This window comes from Microcaecilia unicolor, chromosome 10 (genome assembly GCF_901765095.1).
Source record: "Microcaecilia unicolor chromosome 10, aMicUni1.1, whole genome shotgun sequence".
NCBI lineage: Eukaryota > Metazoa > Chordata > Amphibia > Gymnophiona > Siphonopidae > Microcaecilia > Microcaecilia unicolor.
The window spans coordinates 43,749-63,352 of record NC_044040.1 but is presented as its reverse complement, the minus strand read 5'-3'; the positions used below and the strand labels follow the sequence as shown (position 1 = coordinate 63,352).

The following is a 19,604-nucleotide window of genomic DNA, read 5'->3' as shown; positions in this document are numbered from 1 at the left end:
CGTCCACCAGTGCAGGGATTCGAGAAAACTCGTGGACAGGTGGATCACGTCCTCTAGATCCCCAGCAGCCTGAAACCACTGGGAAGCTAGGGACCATGGAGCAGATCGCATGCGAAGATGAGCCATGGGAGTCACATGAACTGTGGAGGCCATGTGGCCGAGCAATCTCAACATCTGCCAAGCTGTGATCTGCTGGGACGCTCGCACCCGGGAGACAAGGGACAAGATTGTTGGCCCTTGTCTCTGGGAGGTAGACACGAGCCGTCCGAGAATCCAGCAGAGCTCCTATGAATTCGAGTCTCTGTACTGGGAGAAGATGGGACTTTGGATAATTTATCACAAACCCCAGTAGCTCCAGGAGTCGAATAGTCATCTGCATGGACTGTAGAGCTCCTGCCTTGGAGGTGTTCTTCACCAGCCAATCGTCGAGATAAGGGAACACGTGCACCCCAAGCCTGCGGAGCGCTGCTGCTACCACAGCCAGACACTTTGTGAACACCCTGGGCGCGGAGGCGAGCCCAAAGGGTAGCACACAGTACTGGAAGTGACGCGTTCCCAGACGGAATCTGAGATACTGTCTGTGAGCTGGCAGTATCGGGATATGCGTGTAAGCATCCTTTAAGTCCAGAGAGCATAGCCAATCTTTTTCCTGAATCATGGGAAGAAGGGTGCCCAGGGAAAGCATCCTGAACCTTTCCTTGACCAGATATTTGTTCAGGGCCCTTAGGTCTAGGATGGGACGCATCCCCCCTGTTTTCTTTTCCACAAGGAAGTACCTGGAATAGAATCCCAGCCCTTCTTGCCCGGGTGGCACGGGCTCGACCGCATTGGCGCTGAAAAGGGCGGAGAGTTCCTCTGCAAGTACCTGCTTGTGCTGGAAGCTGAAAAACTGCGCTCCCAGTGGGCAATTTGGAGGCATGGAGGCCAAATTGAGGGCGTATCCTTGCCGGACTATTTGGAGAACCCACTGGTCGGAGGTTATAAGAGGCCACCTTTGGTGAAAAACTTTCAACCTCCCCCCGACCGGCAGATCGTCCGGCACGGACACTTTGATATCGGCTATGCTCTGCTGGAGCCAGTCAAAAGCTCGTCCCCTGCTTTTGCTGGGAAGCTGAGGGGCCTTGCTGTGGCGCACGCTGCTGACGAGAGCGCGCGCGCTGGGGCTTAGCCTGGGCCGCAGGCTGTCGAGAGGGAGGATTGTACCTACGCTTGCCAGAAGAGTAGGGAACAGTCCTCCTTCCCCCATAAAAATGCCTACCTGATGAGGTAGATGCTGAAGGCTGCCGGCGGGAGAATTTGTCGAAAGCGTTATCCCGCTGATGGAGCTGTTCTACCACCTGTTCGACTTTTTCTCCAAAAATGTTATCCGCACGGCAAGGGGAGTCCGCAATCCGCTGCTGGATCCTAGGTCGGAGGCACGCAGCCATGAGAGTCTGCGCATCACCACACCTTGAGCAGCGGCCCTGGACGCAACATCAAAGGTATCAAATACCCCTCTGGCCAGGAATTTCCTACATGCCTTCAGCTGCCTGACCACCTCCTGAAACGGCTTGGCTTGCTCAGAAGGGAGCTGGTCCACCAAGTCCGCCAGCTTCCGCACATTGTTCCACATATGGATGCTCGTGTAGAGCTGGTAAGATTGAATCTTGGCCACGAGCATAGAATGGTAGGCCTTCCTCCCAAAGGAGTCTAAGGTTCTGTGGTCTTTGCCCGGGGGCGCCGAAGCATGCTCCCTAGAACTCTTAGCCTTCTTCAGGGCCAGATCCACCACACCAAAGTCGTGAGGCAACTGAGTGCGCATCAGCTCTGGATCCCCATGGATCCGATACTGGGATTCTATCTTCTTGGGAATGTGGGGATTAGTTAGTGGCTTGGTCCAGTTCGCCAGCAATGTCTTTTTTAGGACATGATGCATGGGTACTGTGGACGCTTCCTTAGGTGGAGAAGGATAGTCCAAGAGCTCAAACATTTCAGCCCTTGGCTCATCCTCCACAACCACCGGGAAGGGGATGGCCGTTGACATCTCCCGGACAAAGGCCGAGAAAGACAGACTCTTGGGAGGAGAAAGCTGTCTTTCAGGGGAGGGAGTGGGGTCAGAAGGAAGGCCATCAGACTCCTCGTCAGAGAAATATCTGATGTCCTCCTCTGCCTCCCACGAGGCCTCATCATCGGTATCAGACAAGTTCACGGACCTGTGTCTGAAGCCATGTCCGTCTCGACTCCGTGGAACCACGGTGGGAGCGTCGAGAGGTGGACTCCCTGGCCAGCAGCGGCGAAGCTCCCTCCCCCGACGTCGTCGGGGAGTCCACCTGGGAGGCAGCCGAAACCGGTACCGCAAACGGCACCAGGGACCTCACCCCGGACAAAGGGCCAGCTGTCGCCTCACTCGACGGCACCAGTGGTGCAAGCACCCCCGGTACCGGAGAAGGGTGCAACAGGTCTTCCAGAATGCCAGGAAGAAAAGACTGGGAAGCCGGTGCAGGCGTCGAGGTCAGAACCTGTTCCGAGCATGGAGGCGGTACCGGGCTGTCCGAGGTAGAGCGCACCGACACCTCCTGAATGGAGGGTGAGCGGTCCTCCCGGTGCCGATGCCTGCTGGGTGCCGACTCCCTCGGCGACCCAGAGCTCCCGGTACCAAGACGGGAAGGTGACCGGTGACGATGCTTCTTCGACTTCTTCGAGCGAAGCATGTCACCGGAGCTCCCCGGTACCGATGAGGACGTTGAATCCAGACGTCGCTTCCTCGGGGCCGGGGCCGAAGATGGTCGATCCGGGGGGGGGGGGGGGGGGGCTGTACCGCAGGAGTCCTCAGGGCAGGAGACCTACCCGAAGGCTCACCGCCACCAGCAGGGACCTGCACTCCAGACGAAGCACCACCGTCCGACATCAGCACCAGAGGGGGTCCCGGTACCGCCGACGCCGACGCACTCTTCCGAAGCCTCGGTACCGACGATGCAGGAGGAGGACGCCTCGATGCAATCTCCAAAGACTTCGGTGCTGCCGACGCTGATGCGCATGACAAATCTCTAGATGCCAATGCCATCGAAGCGCCGGAGAACAGAACGTTCCACTGGGCTAATCTCGCTACCCGAGTCCTCTTTTGCAAAAGAGCACAAAGACTACAGGCCTGCGGGCGGTGCCCAGCCCCCAGACACTGAAGACACGAGGCGTGCCTATCACTGAGCGAGATTACCCGGGCGCACTGGGTGCACTTCTTGAAGCCGCTGGAAGGCTTCGATGTCATGGGCGGAAAAATTGCGCCGGCGAAATCAAAATTTGCGATGATGACAAGAGGCACCGAGACAAAAGGGGGAAAAAACCCGTGCGGGCAGCCAACAAGGCCACTCCCAAAAGCGAAAGAAAACTTACGCTGGGAAAAATCTAGAAATACGGGAAAAAGGTTCGTTCTCTTTTTTTTTTTTTTTTTGAAAAACACGAAAGACGCGTAAGGGTCCTCTGAGGGGCACGAAACGGCGGCAAAACCCGACCGTCCCGAGCACGGACAAAAGAAGACTGACAAACACGAGCCGGTTCGGGCGGGAAGACTACCGCGCATGCGCGGTGCGCATCGGCGCGAGAGGGCTAGCAAACGTCTTTGCTAGTGAAGATTCCGATTGGAGGGGGTGCCGTGGACGTCACCCATCAGTGAGAACAAGCAGCCTGTTTGTCCTCGGAGAATAATAATAACAATCTTGATTTTAACCTTCCATCCCTTTTCTAATCATTTCTAGCATCCAGTTTAATTTTTGGCCGCCGTCACACACTGTGCAGATTATTTAAGCGTATTGTCTACAATGACACCTAGATCTTTTTCTAAGGCGCCAACTACTAATGTGAACCCTAGAATCAGGTAACTATGATGTGGACTGTTCTTCCCAATGTGCATAACTTGCATTTGTCCACACTAAATTTCATCTGCCATTTAGATGCCCAGTCTTCCAATTTACTAAGGTTTTCCTACAATTTTTCATAGTCCACATGTGTTTTAACAACTTTGAATGGGTTTGTATCATCTACAATTTTTTTTTATATACTTTATTTTGTATGTGGTTACAATAACAAGTAGTCAACAGTCTTATCAATTATTTTGTCATAAACACCCATATTACACTTGCTTAACCCCCCCTCTCCCAAAAAAAAACTAAATTAAACCAACCCCCTAAAAGTCCCTTCCCCCACCCCCCATTCCACCCTCTCCCTCCCCTGGAGGACATCAACCATTCAGAATTCTGCTCCGAGCAATCGGTGTTAACATGTCCCAAAAGGGGGACCAGCATTGAAAAAGGTGGTCCCCCCCCCGCTGTGAAGCCAAATCCCGAAAGTCCTTACATTCCATCGCACTCAGGGAGATCATAAGGGACCACCACTGTTGAATCGAGGGATGATCAGGAAGCAGCCAGGCACTTAATATGTTTTTCTCCCCATCCCGCCCGCCTTAAGAAGGATGTCAAACCTTCCCTGTGGGATCTCCCTACATGGTATACATGAAACAATAATGCGGGGAAGGGTCGCCTCTTAATCCTCCAGATCCCAGACACTTGGGCACAAAGGATCATCCAGAATGCCAGGACCGGAGGACAAAGCCAAAACATATGGCCTAGATGAGTCCCGGATCCCACATACATAGTCATCACTGGGGCGCAGGGCAGCCCTAAAGGCCCTATGCGGTGAGATGTAGAGACACATAATAAATCCATCACCATGCCCTCCGCAGGGGAAGAAAGAGGGGAGCAAAGCACGGCCTCGTATCCGCTCAACCAGCGGCCGCGAGCAGCCAATAACTAAAATGATGCGGACTCAGCAACCGGGAAGGAAAAAAAGAGTTGTACCCCTAAACCGATCACTCAGATGTCTCATGCAGCCAGCCACTGAAAACACTAATACTTAGCGCTCCGAGGTCACCCTTGGCCACAGGAAGGTAGGCCTGCAAAAAAAAAAAAAAAAAAAGGGACCTGGGCTCCCCATCCATTCCAAAAAATATTTCACCAGCAGTCGATGCAGCAAACGTTCATCGCGTTGCAGAAAAAAAAGAGCAATAGTACTTGGATGACATATAGCCATTTTGGAACTAATATCATATTGTATAAGGTAATCCTTCCCCCACAGGGATACGGGAAGATGCTACCACATCCCCAAAGAGGTTTGAGTTGACGTCCACAGCGAGGCCAAATTAATATCATAGAGTTGTTTCAAATCCGCTGGGACCCTAATGTCTAGATATTTAATATGACCAGCTGCCCATTTTAATGGAAAGGATCCCACCCATTCCTCCCTCACCGAAGTAGGGATCAGTAAGGCCTCCAATTTCTGTAAGTTAAGTTTGAAGCCCAAATAATATCCATATTCCACGAGAACGTCCAGCACGGCGGCTAACAAGCTCTGAGGGTTTGTGATGGTAAGCAATATGTCATCATGCCAACACCTTAATGGACAGCTGAGGCAGCAGGACCCCTGTGATCGCCGGATCTTTCAGTATGGTGCGGAGAAGGGGTTCTAAATATAGTAAAACCAAAAGGGAAGACAGCGGGCATCCCTGTTGGGTTCCCCTACCCACCCAAAAACTAGGGTGGGGGAACATAAACCATTCACCAGCACCGAGCCACCATATATAAGGTATCCACTGCTTGCAAAAAAAAAACCTTCATCCCTACATAACGCCAACAACTCAAAAGCTATTCCCAACATATACGACCGAAGGCTTTCTGCACGTCCAGTCCAACAAGGAGCATCGGTTGCCATGAGGGCCCACCCCGGGCCACAGCCAACACCGCTCTACGAACATTCAAACCCGGGTGTCGCCCTCTGACAAATCCCACTTGATGATCTCCCACCAGGTCAGGAATATGTTTAGCTAGCCTATCTGCCAAAACTCTTGCTAAGATTTTCACATCCACATTGAGCAGCAAGACTGGGCGTTAAGCCTCGGGGGAATCAGGCGCTTTACCTGGCTTGGGAATAAACACTATAAGTGCTTCATTAGCTTGAGCAGGGTACACTCCTCCCGAGATCATCACCTCATAGAATAGCATAAGCAGTATACTCACTTGCTGTACCAGAATCTTGTAATATTCTGTGGAAAATCTTTCAGTTCCCGGGGCAGTTCCCAGTGTCAAAGATTTAATTATCTGTTGGACCTCACTCGCATGCAATGGGGCACTTAATTGGTTGCTAGCCTCTGGGGAAAGGGTTGGGAGACCCAAATCTTCAAGCTCGTTTGATAGGGAGGCGGGGCTAGTGCTGGGCAGACTTATACGGTCTGTGCCGGGGCTGGTGGTTGGGCGGCGGGGATAGTGCTGGGCAGACTTATACGGTCTGTGCCAGAGCCAGTGGTGGGAGGCAGGGATAGTGCTGGGCAGACTTATATGGTCTGTGCCAAAGTTGGTGGCTGGGAGGAGGGGTTGGTGGTTGGGAGGCGGGGATAGGGCTGGCCAGACTTATACGGTCTGTGCACTGAAGAGGACAGTACAAATAAAAAAGTAGCACATATGAATTTATCTTCTTGGGCAGACTGGATGGACCGTGCAGGTCTTTTTCTACTATGTTACTATGTTCCAAATCCACTTGGTACATCTGTGAGAAATAGTCATGAAAATTTTGCAAAATGTCAGTGGGGTTAGATTTCCTAGATCCATCAGGTGTCACCAGTGCAGGGATGAACGTTCTAGCTGACCACGCTTTCACTACCCGAGCAAGTAATTTACCCGGCTGGTTACCAAACTTGTGGAACTGGCAACGTCGAGAGAATAACTGCTTTTTCATACACTCATGAAGCAGAGTTCAAAGCAGCCAAAGTGGCACATTCTCAAAGGTAACCCCAGACGGGTGTTTCAAATGGGCCTTCTTAGCTTGTTGGTACCAGCGTTCCAACAAAATAATCCCCTGGGTGATTCTCTTATTACATGCACTCACATAGTTAATTATCTCACCCCACATCACTACCTTTGATGTTTCCCAGAACTAATCTGGAGCCTCCCTATGACCAGTGTTAGTTTCCGCAAAAAGGTTCCATTTCTGAATCAGAAAACTCCAGAAATCAGGGTCATCCGAAAGGTAAGACAGAAATCTCCAAGTTCCAGCCACCCCTACATCCGGGCCCAGTGATAAATCCACTCAAATTGGCGTATGATCTGAAAGCACCATAGGGCCCAGGTCCGTTGATATAATCCTTGAGAAAAATGGTAAAATTATGTATAATCATACCTGATAATTTTCTTTCCATTAATCATAGCTGATCAATCCATAGACTGGTGGGTTGTGTCCATCTACCAGCAGGTGGAGATAGAGAGCAAACTTTTGCCTCCCTATATGTGGTCATGTGCTGCCGGAAACTCCTCAGTATGTCGATATCAAAGCTCCATCCGCAGGACTCAGCACTTAGAGAATTACACCCACGAAGGGACACTCTGCCCAGCTCACCACCGCCGAAACGGGGGAGGGGAATTAACCCAGCTCATCCCCACACAAGTGGGGGAGGGAATCCGTCCAGCTCATCCCCGCGGAGCGGGGGAGGGACACCACACCCGCCGATGCGGGGGGATCTGGCTTATCCTGCAACCGCAACCGCGGGAGGAGCTGACTGACCCTAACACCGCCGAAGCGGGAGGGGTACAAAGCTGCCCTACAGCCGCACGAAGCGGGAGGGAGTGCCGGCAGAATTTATGTCTCAATCCAGCCCCGTAAAACGGAGGGGAGAGGAATGCAGCAGCTCACTGTAACACAAAGTCGTCTCAACTCTTGAAGAATCCAAGTGAAAGAAGAACTTGAACACGAAGTCCTCCTGAAGTAACTGAAGGCTAAACTTGAACCTAAAATTCAACCAGAATATAAACAGTACAGATATCTGGGAGGGGCTATGGATTGATCAGCTATGATTAATGGAAAGAAAATTATCAGGTATGATTATACATAATTTTACCTTCCATATCATCAAGCTGATCAATCCATAGACTGGTGGGATGTACCGAAGCAGTACTCACCCAGGGCGGGACATAGAAATCCCTGACCTCAACACTGAAGCTCCAAACCGGGCCTCCGCCCGTGCAGCCACAGTCAAACGGTAATGCTTGGAGAATGTATGAGCCGAAGCCCACGTTGCCGCCTTGCATATCTCTTCCAAGGAGACGGATCCGGCCTCTGCCATCGAGGCCGCCTGAGCTCTCGTGGAGTGAGCCTTCAGCTGGATAGGCGGCACCTTCCCCGCGGCCACATAAGCCGCTGCAATGGCTTCCTGGACCCATCTTGCCACTGTAGGCTTAGCAGCCTGCAGACCCTTACGAGGACCTGCAAACAGGACAAACAGATGATCCGATTTCCGGAAATCATTGGTCACTTCCAAGTATCTGATGACTCGTCTCACATCCAGATATTCAAGAGCGGAGTACTCCTCTGGGTAGTCCTCCCTACGAAAGGAAGGGAGACAGAGCTGCTGATTCACATGGAAGCGAGAACCAATCTTGGGCAGGAAGGAAGGCACTGTGCAAATAGTCACTCCTGCCTCAGTGCACTGCAGAAAAGGCTCTCGACATGAGAGCGCCTGGAGCTCGGAAACTCTTCTGTCTGAAGTGATAGCCACCAAAAAGACTGCTTTCAACGTCAGGTCTTTCAGAGATGCCCTCGACAAGGGTTCCAAAGGCGGCTTCTGCAATGCTCTTAGCACCAGGTTGAGATTCCACGCAGGCACCACTGAGTGCAGAGGAGGGCGCAGGTGATTAACTCCCTTGAGAAAGCGCACCACATCTGGCTGCGAAGCCAGGGAAGCACCCTTCAGGCGGCCCCTGAAGCAAGCCAGAGCCGCTACCTGGACTTTAAGGGAACTGAGCGACAGGCCTTTCTCCAGACCTTCTTGCAGGAACGCCAACACTGAAGAAATTGGAGCAGTGAAGGGAGAAAGTGAGCCTGCTTCACACCACGCTGCAAAGGTACGCCAAACCCTGGCGTAAGCAGTAGAAGTAGAGCGCTTCCTCGCTCTCAGCATAGTGGCGATGACCTTGTCTGAGAAGCCCTTCTTCCTCAGACGCTGCCGCTCAATAGCCAGGCCGTAAGACCAAAGGGGGAGGGATCCTCCATCACCACGGGACCCTGATGTAACAGGCCCTGCTCCACTGGCAGCCGCAGAGGATCGTCGACTGAGAGCCTGATCAAGTCCGCATACCAGGGACGCCTGGGCCAATCCGGACCCACCAGGATTACCCTGCCGGGATGCTTTGCCACCCGGTCTAGCACCCTGCCCAACATGGGCCAGGGCGGGAACACATAGAGAAGCTCTTGTGTCGGCCACTGTTGGAGAAGAGCATCTACTCCCAGGGATCGAGGGTCCCGTCCTCTGCTGAAAAAGCGCGGCACTTGGCAATTGGCCGATGACGCCATCAGATCTAGGCTCGGCTGGCCCCAGCGCTTCGTGATGTCCAAGAACGCCTGAGCAGATAGCTGCCACTCTCCGGGCTCCAAGGTATGGCGACTGAGAAAGTCCGCCTTGACATTCATGACTCCGGCAATGTGGGCCGCTGAAAGCTGCTCCAGGTTCGCTTCCGCCCACTGGCAAAGATTCATAGCCTCCTTGGCTAGAGGGGCGCTCTTGGTACCTCCCTGGCGGTTGACATAGGCCACAGCCGTGGCATTGTCCGACAGGACCCGTACAGGCTTCAACACCAGTACCGGGATGAACTCCAAAAGCGCCAACCGAATGGCTCTGAGTTCCAGGAGGTTGATAGACCACTTTGCCTCTGCAGGAGACCAGAGCCCCTGCGCTGTCCTTCCCAAGCAGTGGGCTCCCCAGCCCGACAACGAGGCGTCCGTCGTGACGACAATCCACTCTGGGGTCACCAGAGGCATTCCCGCAGACAACTTGTCTGTCTGCATCCACCAGCTCAGCGCCTTGCGCACTGCTGGGTCCAAGGGAAGGCGCACCGCATAATCCTCCGACATCGGAGTCCAGCGCTGCAGCAAAGAGTGTTGAAGTGGTCTCATATGAGCCCTGGCCCAGGGCACAACTTCCATCGTGGCCGTCATAGAGCCCAACAGCTGCACATAGTCCCAAGCCCGAAGGGGAGAGGCTACTAGGAACTGGTCCACCTGAGCCTGAAGTTTGACAATCCGATTGTCTGGCAGGAACACTCTGCCCACTTGGGTGTGGAATCGAACTCCCAGGTACTCCAGGGACTGAGTCGGGCGCAGCTGGCTCTTCTCCCAGTTGATGATCCATCCCAGGGAGCTCAAAAGAGCAACTACCCGGTCCACAGCTTTGCCGCACTCTGCATAAGAGGGGGCTCGGATCAACCAGTCGTCCAGATAAGGATGGACTTGTACCCCTTCCTTTCGTAGGAAGGCCGCGATGACCACCATTACTTTGGAAAAGGTCCGCGGAGCAGTAGCCAACCCGAAAGGGAGGGCTCTGAACTGGAAGTGTCGTCCCAGGACTGCAAAACGCAGAAAGCGTTGATGAGGAGGCCAGATGGGAATATGCAGGTACGCTTCCTTGATGTCCAAGGATGCCAGGAACTCTCCTGCCTTCACTGCCGCTATAACAGAGCGGAGAGTCTCCATGCGAAAGTGCCGCACTTTCAAGGCCCGATTGACCCCTTAGAGGTCGAGGATAGGCCGGACAGAACCTCCTTTCTTTGGTACCACAAAGTAAATGGAGTAACGTCCCTTGCCAAGCTGACTTTCTGGCACCGGAACGACCGCGCCCAGGCGGATCAGATTGTCCAAGGTCTGCTGCACTGCCACAGCTTTGACCGGAGACTTGCAGGGAGAGAGTACAAACCCGTCTTTTAAGGGTCGGCAGAACTCTAGTTTGTAGCCGTCTCTGATGACTTCCAGCACCCATGCGTCTGAAGTTATTGTGTCCACATCGCCCAGAAACGAGGACAGCCGTCCTCCAATCTGCACTGGGGCGTGGACCAAGACCCCGTCATTGGGTACGAGACCCTGGGGGAGGACCGGAGGGAGCACCTCCGGGACGGCGGTCTCTGCGAAAGGAATGCTGCTTGGGGGAGAAATTCCTCTTGAAGGAAGAGGGGGCAGAGGAACCCGACTTGCCCGGGCGGTACCGACGGGCTTCCTGCAACCGTCCTCTGGAGGTACCGGGACGAGTACTAGCCCGAGCCCTGACCTCTGGTAATTTCTTGCCCTTGGACGTGCCGAGATCGGTCATGATTTTGTCCAGCTCGACCCCAAAGAGCAGCTTGCCTTTAAAAGGCAACCTAGCCAGGCGGGATTTAGAGGCGTGGTCAGCAGACCAATGTTTCAGCCAAAGCCACCGCCGCGCAGAGATTGTCTGAGCCATGCCTTTCGCTGAGGCCCTCAAGACATCATACAGCAAGTCTGCCAAATAGGCTAAGCCCGATTCCAGGGCCGGCCAATCAGCCCTCAAGGAATGATCCGAGGGGAAAGCCCGCTGCACCATAGTCAGGCACGCCCTGGCCACATAGGAGCCGCAAACTGAGGCCTGCAAACTTAAAGCAGCCGCCTCAAATGACGACCTTAAGGCCGCCTCCAATCTTCTGTCTTGGGCGTCCTTTAGGGCCGTGCCACCTTCCACCGGCAACGCCGTTTTCTTAGTCACCGCAGTGATTAAAGAATCCACGGTAGGCCACAGATAGGCCTCACGTTCACTCACAGCCAAAGGATAGAGGCGGGACATAGCCCTAGCCACTTTAAGGCTCGCTTCTGGGACATCCCATTGAGCCGAAATTAAGGTGTGCATGGCATCATGCACGTGGAAGGTTCTAGGCGGGCGCTTCGTCCCCAGCATAATGGCAGAGCCAACAGGGGCTGAGGGAGAGACGTCCTCCGGAGAGGAAATCTTCAAAGTGTCCATGGCCTGTAACAACAGGTTGGGCAAATCCTCTGGGCTAAAAAGCCGCGCTGCAGAGGGGTCATCCGCTCCATCCGAGCGGGGATCCGTCTCCTCCAAGGAATCCGCAAAGGACCGTTGGGAGACCTCAGACACGCTGCCCTCATCTACATCGGAGGAGACAAATTCCTCCAAGGCCTGGGAATCAACCCGAGGGCGTTTACCTCTGGGAACCTCAACCTCTTTACCAGACGAGGGAGCAGGGCAGCGTTGTGCATGAGAAAGGCCTGATGCAGCAGCAAAACAAACTCGGGGGAGAAACCCCCCAGACTGTGCACTTCCGCAGCCTGGGCAACAGCCCTAGACGCACCCTCAACCGGCGCTCGCAATAGCGGGGAAGAGACATGCTGCGCATCCAAAATGGCGTAAGGCGCGAAACTCCGCGAAGGAGCCGCGCGGGAAGAACGGCTCTTAACTTTAGCCGCTTCTGTGCCGTCGCCCAAATTAAGGGCGTTCATGGCATTAATGTCTCCAACCTCAAGGGCGGCCCAAGAAGAAGCCGTCCGAGCCGCGTGGCCGGCCAAGATGGCGGAGGCGAGGAGCGGGGGATGGGCGTTTATGGCGGGAAAAACCGCCACGCCGGAGGAAGGACCGGGACATTCATCGGTCACGAAACTGTCACCCAACAAGGGCGAATCAGGCTTTAAGACCCCCGCATCCCCTCTAGAAGCGCTCAAGCGACCCGGGGAGCGACCCTTTGCGCCCTCGCCCTCCGACGCCATATGCCACGAGGAGAAGAATCGGGGAACCCCCTGCCCGCTATAAAAAGGTAAAAATTACCTGCTGTCCGCTCCGAGTTGTAACGACCTGGTGTCCCAGTGAGTAGCTGCAATAGACGCTTAAATAAACGTCGAAATAAACGCCTTTAAGGACGTTCAAAATTTTTTTTTTTTTTTTTTTTTAACGGAGCCAGCGGGAGGGGGGAGAAAAGGAGGGACCTGGCACCACCAGGTTTGCACTTGCTCAAAAAGAGCCCTCAACCCCAGGCACTCAACAAAACCTAAAAATTAGGCTTGGAGGCCTAGCCAGAGCTGCTGCTGTGTGTGACCACCACCTGCTGAGATAGAGAACATACTGAGGAGTTTCCGGCAGCACATGACCACATATAGGGAGGCAAAAGTTTGCTCTCTATCTCCACCTGCTGGTAGATGGACACAACCCACCAGTCTATGGATTGATCAGCTTGATGATATGGAAGTTTAGTTTAGAAGTTTAGGGGCCTCTATACTAAGGTGCGCTAGGTGCTTAACACACACCTAACAACTTAAAATGGAGTACCATGGGACACACTCAAGCATCCTGCGGTAACTGCCAAATGTAGGGGGCGTGTCAGCAGGGCAGAGAGGGTGTTCCCGTGTTAAACAGCACATCTACATTTGCATGTGCTGTTTAGCACATGAATACTATGAACCCTTACCACCTTCAAAATGGATGGCGATAGTGCTCACACTAATTGTTGTTGTTTTTTTTAAACAGGACCTGCTACAACTGGGGGGGGGGGGGGCAAGGGGGAGGAACTGTGGACTGCACTTATGTGGCACCCAGCTACATATTGGCTGTGATCCACATAAGTATCAGGCAGAGGTCTGAGGGTCGAGCTCCCCTGGACAGGAATGGCAGTCACCTCAATGACCGCCATAACCAGCGCATCCACCTTAGGTAACTTGTCAACCTCCTCAAGGGCAAAAGTGTAAAAATTATCAACAACCCTAGCCCACCTAAGAGGACTAACAGAAGTCTCCCACTCAAACACCATCATACGAACGAGAACCTTGTAAAGGGAAAAATATTTCAGGGGCCCCTTCAGCAGCAGATTCCCCTCCACTGGGTCCACATCAGAAGGCTTGAGCACAGCTAGGGCCCTTGTAACCTTGTCAATGAGACGTGACAGTCCTTCATGCCAGAAGAGATGGATCACACGGGAGAGCTCCTCCAGAGGCGGGGGACCCTCAGAATCCAAAACTGTAGGGGAATGGAAGTCTGACAAGATCTGAGTCCTCTCCTGCCTCCTTCATGGGTGACGGCCCCTCTCTAACTCGCAAATCAGCTCTGTGCCTCTTAGAACCTACAAGGGGGCCCCACCAGTAGGGAGGACACATTGTCTGCCTATAGGGCCTGATTGACCTAATGGGCCACATTTTGGAGTCTAAAAGCTCCAGGGGCCCAAAAGCCCCCCCCCCCCCCAAAGTCAAACCTAAGGGGGGAGAAGAGACACACCTTTAAGAAAAAAGAACCCTTATTCCCTTTCATCAGATAATACAGCAAATCAGCCCAAAAATACATTTTTAAAGCTTTGAAACCTGGGAACTGCAGAGGATCCCATGAGGATTACACACAAACCAGGTGTATGGGCTAGAAGGGTGGAGGGGATGGGGACCCACACCCCTCAGTCAAGGCCCTGTAGGGCCGAGCAAAAGCCTCACTCAGTGGCACCAAGAAGTGCAACTAGGAACTGTGTAGCCAAGCTCTGCACTCAACCAGGTACAGTCAGAGACCATAAATCTTGGAGCGGCTGTTAGGCTCGACCACACTGTGTGGCCATGGCCAGCAGAGTGGGGAGCAAGACCAGGGACAGGAGCTCTGACAACACAACCTACCAGCAATGTTCCCCTCTATGCGGAGTGCGTGAGCGATTGCTCATACATTTTAGTTGTGTCGTTCAAACATTTTACATGGTTGCTCACAAAAAAAAAAAAGTTTGTGCACTATATACAGAAATGCATTGCTAATACTGGTGGTCAAAAATAGTTGGGTTTTTTAAATGTGATGCTCACATGAAAAAAAACATTTGCACACACCAGGCCACTCCTTAGAAGAAACACTGCCTACTACTGGCTGAAGGTACAGAAAAATACTGCATTGTTCCAGGGAGTACCCCAGCTTATACCAGTTATGTCACTAGTAGAATTCAGTTTAGGGTTTTTTTTTGTTACATTTGTACCCCGCGCTTTCCCACTCATGGCAGGCTCAATGCGGCTTACATGAGGCAATGGAGGGTTAAGTGACTTGCCCAGAGTCACAAGGAGCTGCCTGTGCCTGAAGTGGGAATCAAACTCAGTTCCTCAGTTCCCCAGGACCAAAGTCCACCACCCTAACCAAATGTGCTAAACAGTGGAGCTAGCAAAAAAACAAAGAGCAGAGGTGACCAAAAACAGAAAGATGACAATCCACACTAAGGGTGCTGCAAAGTCTACTTAATGTTCACAAACACACAAATCATGTTTCAGCCACCAGGGGTGCATAAGGTCTTTAAGAGGCTGCAGAACAGCAGGGACCACCCATTTCGATGACCTTCAGTAGCGTTTGAAACTTAAATAAACTTTGCAGCACCCTTAGTGTGAATCATCCTCTTTTTTGGTTTTGGTCACCTCCACTGTTTGTTTTTGCTGTGTGTTGCCTGTGGAGGGTTGGAGGGTAGTTCTGTGGTTTTTTTATTTGCAGAACAGTGGAGCTAACACAAAACAGGACCAGCTACAACCCGGGGGGGGAGGTGAGGAAATGTGGACTGTACTTATGTAGGTCCCAGCTGCACATTGTGGAGTGGAGAGCCTAGCAGAGAACCAGTCTCGACATCCAGAGGTGGACAGTTCAAATCCCACTGTTGCTCCTTGTAATCTTGGGAAAGTTACGTAACGCTCCATTGCCTCAGGTACAAAATTAGATTGTGAGCCCTCCAGGGACAGAGAAATACCCAGTGTACCTGGATGTAACTGACCTTGAGCTAATACCAAAAAAGGTGTGAGCAAAATTCAAACAACAAAAATAAATATTGATTGGCTCTAGATGAGTATCAGACAGGACTCTCAAATTCTGATGACCAGAAGACTAGCAAGACCCAGATATTCAATGCCTGTGCCACAAACATTTTACTAGCAAATTCAACTTTAACATGTCCTCTCCTCTCCAACTGAGTTACACAGCACCCATACTCGTGGTATACGATATGAAATGTGGTACAAAATATATTTGATCATGAGCTATCTTTCTCACTTTTGGGATGCAGATACAGAAGTCCGCCCGGCACTGGCTTTACTTCTCAACTACTGGAGTTATCAAAGCCCACTACAGCCTATGGGACACAGGTTATCAGACCTGAAGAGTGAATTGCCTCTGAAAGTTTGCAAAAAATGTATTAAGCTAGTCCAATATAAAAGGTATCACCCCATTTTCCTTTGTATTTTACAATGTTTTATTTCTGTTTCTTACACAAAGGTAGCTACATTTCTTCCTTCACAGCAGATTAACACTAACAGAAAGAGTTAACCTCCATATGTGTAACAATGGTCTCCCTCACTCAGTTTATAGGCACCAGCTAAGCTCTTCAGTTCAGGCTCCAAGGACCAGGATATACAAAATAAAGGTCAGATGTGGAGCTGATCGCAGTTCAGGGCCAGGCTAAATCCCAGTAGACATTGGGGTTTAAGACACTATTCAGTTATTATCATTTAACAGTCCCAAAGTCAAAGAACACCAATTAGAAAAAAAATCATGCATGGAGTGAAAGTGATTTTTTACTGTTAACTGCAAATAGCAAACAACATTGGTTCATTCAGTCCATTTCCCTCCTTCAACCCATCCCATCAGGAAGAACAATAAGGGGTTGAGGCTTGTCTGATTGCCTTTCCAGACAGGCATTTCCCCAGCTGCCTGACCTACTTAGGCCCAGACCTTCCTGACCATCCTCTTTCTCTGGTTTCAGGATAAATCACCTCTCTTTCACCTCCAAACCCGAAAAGGACTTCTCCTGTTCCACTCCCAAGGAGCTTCTCCCGGAACTCTCTGCTCAGTCACTGCTGTGGTAGCAGGAACTCTCCAGTACTCTTCTAGCCTAAATACTCATTTCTCTCCATGGGTCCTGGTGGGGGGTACGGGCAACCAAAAACCATATGCTCAGCAATCCAACCGTTTTTTTATTATATTTCAATTTCAACTCCACCCCATATGACCCCTTTCAATCATATACTCATAGCCACTCCCAAACAACATTACTATAAATTCCCCCCCTTGACCACCTCTTTCCCATCAAGAGCTGGACAGTCATCATTAATCGGTTTTCAAATAAGTTGAAAAAAATGTGCGCAGACACCTTGCACCAAATTAGGTGAAGTTCAGCACCAAGGTGACAGTGCTGGATAGAAGGGGATATAAACTATGAACTGGCAGCAGAGACCCCCATAACTCTGGCTCACATTCACCTCCTGACCACAAAGAGGCAGTAGTAGTGATACAGCCATGGAGGGGAAGCTCTAGGGGCCTTCCCCACCCCCAGTCCACACTCAACTGCAGCTCCCCTTTACCTTTGCTGGTGGGGTTGCCAAAAGCCCCACTAGCCAAATAAATAGTGCCGCCGCTCCTCTCCTCTTCCTCACGCTCTTTCCTTCAGGCAGAACTTGGCGGCTGAAGGCATACTGCAAGTCACTCCATGAGGAGGAGAAAAGCAGCTTGGGCACTATTTATACAGCTAGCGGGGCATCAGCATCCCTGCCAGCAAAGGTATGTTTAGGTGTGTAGTGAGGGGAAAGAGGAGGAGGGAAGAAAGCATCACTCCCTCAAAGCCCAACCCTGGGAACCCCCAAAATTGAAGGGCTGGCTAGGACCCTGAAGTGTCACATTTCTCACAGCTGTGGCTGCTCAGGTTGTATGCATATGAATGGATGGGATGATAGCTAGTGAGTGGGTACTCGATAGAGGTAGTAGATACTCAAACAACAATGGCTACAGATATTTCCTTCATCAATGAAGACACCTAAAAATACAATTAGGTTCTCGGTCTTAAATGATATAAGGAACAACCAAATAGATGGGTGTTGTCGTTTGTAGAAGATACATTCTTTTCATTATAAATGTTTTAAAAAGTGTAATATATGCTGTTTCTACTATGTCTTTAATAATTTTTAAGTACAGTTGTCTTTTAAAAAATATGGGTACCAACTAGTGCTACTTAGAAATCAGTGCTACATTTTCACCCTGTTTTTTGTTGCATATAGTGTAAAAAAAAAAACAAATAAAAATAAGTCAGACTGCTGTGTTCAAACCCAGGTAATAATATACAAGTATGAAAGCAGAACTGCTGTGATCATTTTTAAAATACAGCCTGGAACTTTGATGTTTTTATTCAGCAAAAAGACACCTATTGTTCTTAAAGGAGGGCTGCTTCCGTAAAGTTAAATACATAAACATTTGGCCCCTTCAAGAAAATACTGAAAATGTAAGCAGAAATTAGTATTCACAGGATTCTTTTAAGTATTAATCGTACAAAACGCAGAATTTACATTGTTAAATCACCGCCTGAGCCAGAGGTAAGAGAAGAAATGTGATTACCGTTACCTTAAACCTGTTCTGTCCTTAATTAACGCAGCATAACTTTGTATTATATCGTTTACAAAATGGATCACTTCAACGTGTGAGAATAATTTTGAAACAAGCGAATAGCTGCGTAGGGAGTGTCTGACAAGGGGAAAGATGGTGCATGAACCTCGAAAAGAGGAAGCTGTGAATCCTCCTCCTCCTCTTACACAGACCAAATGTCCATCTGTTACCGGCCAAAGACAAACATAAAAGTGTGTAAGAAGCAGCAGGGCTGTTGGGGAAGGGGAGGAAGGGCAGCAAAACTTTCTTCCAATGCAAGAAACAAAAGGGCGTGTGGGCCGCCCGTCCGTCCTACAAAGAAGCTGCATTTCCTGTGCAACGTCCCTGGCCTCATTTTCACGGTTACAGGATCGAGAGGTTGTTTTAAAACGGCCCAAATGAGCAGAGAAGAAAAAGTAAGGAAGTGGGGGGTTTGGCCCAGACCTTCTTTTCAAGCATTTTTGCTTCTTACCCAGCAGAAGAAGTTTCACCTCACGGGCAGCCTTTTCCCCGTCCTCCCGCAGGCTCCGGTCGATCATTTTACTCCTCACCTCCGCCGCCTTGTCCTCGGCGCTCAACGTACAGCCCATGGCGGAGCAACGGCTGAAGGAAACCAAGTTGGCGGGCCGTTAACGCGCTTTCTCAGTCACAGCCTCTCTGCGGGCCCCACTCGCTAATGAGCCGCGTAATAATAACAGTCGACTCGTCGCGCGACTCAGTCCCTGGGCTCGGCGCCGCCACCGCGTCCCTTCCTGCACGAGCACGTTCGCGCACGAGCGACGACCGTTGGTGCCAAACCAACCGACCGAGAAGAACTGGAGAGACCAGATGACGTCAAGCAACTGAAGCAGCCACTCAGCTTAGCTCTGATTATCACAGGGCCTGTACGAGACTGATGATCCCCCCCTTCCTCCCCACGCGCCTGCTTAAAGCAATGCAAACAAACCGGCTATCAACTGCTCTTTACTGTTGACAGCATTTTCATTTCAACTTTTCCTAAAGTAGTCATTTGTCATAAATCGTAATCCTGTCATTTGGAGGGACACTCTACCATCTCTTATAATATTCCTGCAAATAATTTTTTTATCCTGCTAAAGGACCACTAAAACGGACAATCATCAGAATCAGCTGCTCAACATTCATAGTTTCTATCTATTTATTTACTTATGTCCCACATTAAACATGAATTATCTTGAAACCTAGGAGCATTTACCATCTTTTTCTTTTCCCTGACCTAGATCAAAACACAAAGATGGTTTCTGGAAACTTGTGCCTTGTGTGCAATGCAGTGGTATATTATAAAAATGCACTTAATATTGTTTATTACTACTATTTAAAAGAAAGATATTACACAATGACGGCAGACCTACCTTCATGCAGAAGTCCAACTCCAGACATCGCG

General features: G+C 50.9%; 1 protein-coding gene across 2 annotated transcripts in view; it reads right to left on the bottom strand.

The window, feature by feature from the left end:
• The window catches only part of LOC115478743 (guanine nucleotide-binding protein G(i) subunit alpha-1), a 188,392-nt gene extending 169,432 nt beyond the window's left edge, over positions 1 to 18,960 (bottom strand). For both annotated transcript variants that reach the window (XM_030216312.1, XM_030216313.1), the window contains exon 1: positions 18,675 to 18,960. In XM_030216312.1, the coding sequence (XP_030072172.1) occupies positions 18,675 to 18,792 (118 nt within the window). In that variant the 5' untranslated portion in view covers positions 18,793 to 18,960. The remainder of the gene's footprint in view (positions 1 to 18,674) is intronic.
• Positions 18,961 to 19,604: the final 644 nt, after the last annotated feature.